Raw genomic sequence first — 5,000 nt, forward strand, 5'->3', positions numbered from 1 at the left:
TGAAGGTATTCCAAGTGGGCCTTGAAATCATTTTCCAAAAATAATAATCATATTTTGGTGTGTGTTGCTGTTGATTTATTTGAGTTTTATTCTTAATTTGGTCAGAAGTGGGCCTCGAACATTTGTAACAATTTCGAGTGGGCTCCAAGTTGAAAAAGGTTGGGAACCCCTGGCATATACAGTACGTCCGGTTCCATTCTGGTAATGTGTCCACTAACTATGAGTACGAAAGTAGAGAAGGTCTTGCTTATCAAGCTACCTGCTTGTAGTTTTTTTAAAGTATTTTTTTGGGCCTTCCGGCCTTTATTATTACAGGACAGTGGAGAACAAACAGGAAATGATTGGGAGAGAGAGATGGGGGAGGGCTGGGAAATGACCCCGGTCGGACTCGAACCGGGGTCCCCGTGGGTATGCAAGCCCAAATGTGGGCAGGCTTAGGGCGCTGCGTCACAGCGCCCCCCTCTTGCTTGTAGATTTTACTCCAGATTCCACCAATATTTCAAGTTCTTTGAAAATGTGAGGTGCACCCTCAAGCTCCGTGTCTGCCCTCTTTGCCTCGCGGAAACCGTCAGTTTCATGCGAACAACGCTGTTAGGTAAACACAAGCTGATGAACAGCGAATCGTGCGATTAACCTCATCACAACCTGCATCAGCACAAAGTTTTGTCATCAGTCCCAGACAACTTGAGCCACAAAACAACATGGAGAAACTCATATTTCATTGTTTTTCACGCTGTACGTGCTCCTTTTCACCCATTTTGTCCCTACCCCATTTTGGGAAAGGGTGCCCTCTGCCTATCAAATCCTAAATATCTCAGCCTCCCAAGCACATACAAACATGAAATAAGTTAGATTTAAAATCTAGAACCTTCATTTTGCACCAATATAGTGTTCATTTAGCTCTAATATACCCACATTTTTAATAAAACAGCTCAAATCTCAAGAACTTGAATACAGCGTATATGTCCCTCCAGGACATAATGGGTTAAAATGTGGCTGTGGGGAGATTTGGACAGGACTGCGGACTGTCAGTTGAAAAGCAGAACGCATCCAATCTGTCATTGTCCCATTGACTGTCGAGATTTGTTCAATTGAAAATTTCTTGATTTTTGGCTTAAATGAATTTTTTGTAGCTCAAAGTTGACAGGTATGGCGTGCGTACATATGTGTGTGTGTGTGTGTGTGTGTGTGTGTGTGTGTGTGTGTGTGTGTGTGTGTGTGTGTGTGTGTGTGTGTGTGTGTGTGTGTGTGTGTGTGTGTGTGTGTGTGTATGTGTGCATGTGTATTTGTGTTTGTATAATGTGTGTGTATGTGTGTGTGTGCATGTGTGTGCATGTGTACCTGTAACAGTGTATTGCAGCTCCCTGTCCCCGGTGTGTGTGTGTGTACCTGTAACAGTGTATTGCAGCTCCCTGTCCCCGGTGTGTGTGTGTGTGTACCTGTAACAGTGTATTGCAGCTCCCTCTCCCCGGTGTGTGTGTGTATGCGTCCGGCTGCGGCTCCGGTCTGGTTGATGTGGTAGTGGCGGAGGATGCCGTTGGGCCTGGCCGGAGGGGCCCAGCTGAGGAGCAGAGAGCTGGGGCTCAGGGCACTCACCACCGGGGAAGACACCGCATCCGGCACCCCCTGCACCGTCACCGCAACCACCTACACACACACACACACACACACACACACACACACACACACATTATACAGACATTAGAAACACACTCCTGGCCAGTCCCCAAAACCACCTACAGACACACACACACACACATTATACAGACATTAGATACACACCCCCTGCACCGTCACCGCAACCACCTACACACACACACATTATACACACACAAACACATTATACAAACATTATACAGACACACACACACACAAACACACATATTATACACACTTTATACACACATTAGACACACATTATGCCCACACGCAACATAAACACACATGCTCCTGACATTTCACTTAGCTGACGCTTTCATTTTTGTTCAAAGCGACTTACAACTATTACAGGGTTCATACACTTTTTCACCTATTTTTTTCCATGACTTTTCCATGACTTTTCCAAAACCTTTTTCTGAATTTCCAGGACCGAAAAACCAGTGACAAATCGCGCGCGGGGGGTGGGGGCGTATTATATTACAGGCTATATTACGTAGCCTATATTATAAATATGTAATTACTGTATATATTTATACTATAGACTATGGCATATTATATTATATATTACATATATATACATATATATACACATATATTACATATATATTTACANATGGGTAGATGACGGATAGGCAGTAAAAAACATTTTTTTCACAAAACATTGTTTATGAGGGAAAAAAGTATATGTCTACGTAGTGCAGCAATTAATCTTTCAAAAAATCCAAGTGGTCACAATTTTGGTCTATTCATTGATTATTTATTTACGTTGATAAAGCAATTTGCTGAAAATATGTCCTTTGGTGTGATGTTAAGAAATAAATATATTAAGTAATGTAGAATTGGCTTGATGGAGTTTTATGAACATTGTTACACTCTTCATATTTATTGCAATTTTTTAAAGTCTTTATTTAATGAGAAATTACCATTTAAGTATTTTTTTTCCAGATGTGAGATTATTAGAAACCTTCGAGGAAAAACAGGGATATCTTTCTTTTAAATGTTCAAAATTGTCCGAATTTATACTAACTTTTCAGGGACGATAATTTGTTCTTCCCTAATGCAATATTCAGTGTTTATCAAACATATTGTTTAGCTCAAACAAATATTTGAGTGTTTAAAACATGTCACACCGTAGGACATTCATGTCACGCTAAAGGACAGAAATGCAAAACTGAGCCAGAAACAAATATATCAACATGATTATTTTGTCTTTTGATCATAATATAATGTTGTAGTCAATATGGACCTACACTTTACATTTATAAGTCTTTGAATCGTCGATTATCAGCCTATCGTAACTCTTAATGACAGCCATGCGGTCATTGAATGTAACCTGCAGAGCTCATAAGACTCATACTGAAGGGTGACCTTGGCATGACCATCACACTTTTGTGGGTACTGTATGCTATGACTGTCACACCATTGAACCTGTAGTGTGTAGTGGCCAGTGCCTGTTTGGTATCTCAAGCTGGACAGCACATTTATGGTGCATATTGAGCTCTCCACAGCATACTTTATTCATCTATACTCCTCTATATCTCTCACTGATCTTTCCTTCACTGTTACCGTTATATGTTATGGTTTCAAAGCACCATTAATGACATTTTAGATCATTTGACAGTATCCAAAATCAACAGCAAATATTCATCAACAATGCATCAAAGTATAAATTCCAAAGGCCAATAAAGGAATAAGTAATTTGAATACACAACATTTATCTAGTCAAACAACAAAACAAAAAAAATATGTACTACCAGTTGTTTTAAAAGCTATTTCTCAAATATCTAGTCCATTGGTGTGACCTGTTTGTCCTTTGGTGTGATACTCCAAGTGTCACACCATAGGACTTTTACCATCACACCATAGGACTTTTACCATCACACCATAGGACTTTTGAGCTTTTGAGTTAATTTAAAGCCATGTCGTTGCCAACTGAAACACAATTTCACCTTTAGTAAGATGCATTTTCATACGTCTACATAAGAAAAAAAATATGAAAAATATACACTATTGTCAAAATGTATTTTATGGCTGTCACACCAAAGGACTACAAAACTAATACATCTTTGTGTAGCAAAACATAATTGATTGACTGAAGAACTCTGAGAGAAAAATCTAAAATCCACCCTTGCCATTGGCTTCTTAAGGGTCTAAAGTCACAATTTATGTACAGCTGGAACTTCGACAATAGATAATTATCCACAGAATTAACCAAAAAAATGATGTCACACCACAGGACATTATTTTCTGCGACAAAGTTTCATAAGTCCATACAGTCTCAGAAAAACAGGAAAAAAATTAAGCATTGCCACTTGCTAAAATAGACACCTTGAAAAACATGCCAGGGTTGTTTAGACAAATGACTGAGCTTTGATTATTTATTTAAAAATGTTTTAATATGGAGAACCAGGCTTGCCTCAGTCACACCATAGGACAAATGTGACATTTGACTCAAAATTAAGTATACTTATTTAAGTTCTGGATTTATTACACATTACTTTTTCACAACAACGACATTAGTTTAATCATTTCAAGCATTGACAATTTTGAAAGAATGAATTTACTTAATTTTAAGAGCCTGCGACAGCAAAATTTACACGTCACGTCATCTACCCAAATATGTAAACAATACTTAAACATAGTCATACTATAGGTTATCTTTTACTACAAGCTATAAGCAACCATTATACTTCATGTTGTATTACATTAATTCTGCTATAATTCACCAATGTTATATAATTCGCTTGTCTATGTACAGTGAGAAATGAAAATGAATAGGCCTAGGCCAGCCTATAGCAAATTAGGTTGTGAAATCATCATGAAGACACATTTGTATCAACATGCTCTCTATGGAGATGGATAAATGCTCATCCTGCCCAAGTAAGAAATCATAGGCCTGCCTAAGCACAACAGTCCAAAGCTCCTGTAAGAATGATAATGTTGTCATTTGTTGTGGTCGTTGCTGGAGCAAAAAAAAAAGAGAGAGAGACTGCACTGTTCGTGGCATAGTTCTAGTCTGACGCCCACTCAAGGAGATGCTAGGGTGAGTTTCATTTTGTGTTGCAACGATCTGACCGATTTGAAAACAAAGCCACAGATGACTTTTTCAAACTCTAGTCACGCTGCCGTTTATACCGTATTTCAAAACGGGCGCGTCATGCCGACATTGGTAGTCGTTTGGCTCGCGGTCAGTTGCACATAGCTACAGTACGAATTTCATGTAATCTTTCAGCACACTGGACAAGTTCACTCGTAGGCAGCAGGTGCATTGCTTATCAATAGGCTATCAAAATCTCGGGGCTTACCGAAAGCATAAAGGTTCGCTTGGTGCCCTATCTGGC

At 39.1% G+C, this 5,000-nt stretch overlaps 1 protein-coding gene across 1 annotated transcript in view; it reads right to left on the reverse strand.

Annotated features, from left to right (window-relative positions):
• The window catches only part of ush2a (Usher syndrome 2A (autosomal recessive, mild)), a 582,756-nt gene that overhangs the window by 121,977 nt on the left and 455,779 nt on the right, over nucleotides 1-5,000 (reverse strand). Inside the window, exon 67 of the mRNA XM_063184090.1 lies at nucleotides 1,440-1,647. Within this exon, the coding sequence (XP_063040160.1) occupies nucleotides 1,440-1,647 (208 nt within the window). The remainder of the gene's footprint in view (nucleotides 1-1,439; nucleotides 1,648-5,000) is intronic.

Source organism: Engraulis encrasicolus, chromosome 19, assembly GCF_034702125.1.
Source record: "Engraulis encrasicolus isolate BLACKSEA-1 chromosome 19, IST_EnEncr_1.0, whole genome shotgun sequence".
Taxonomy (NCBI): domain Eukaryota; kingdom Metazoa; phylum Chordata; class Actinopteri; order Clupeiformes; family Engraulidae; genus Engraulis; species Engraulis encrasicolus.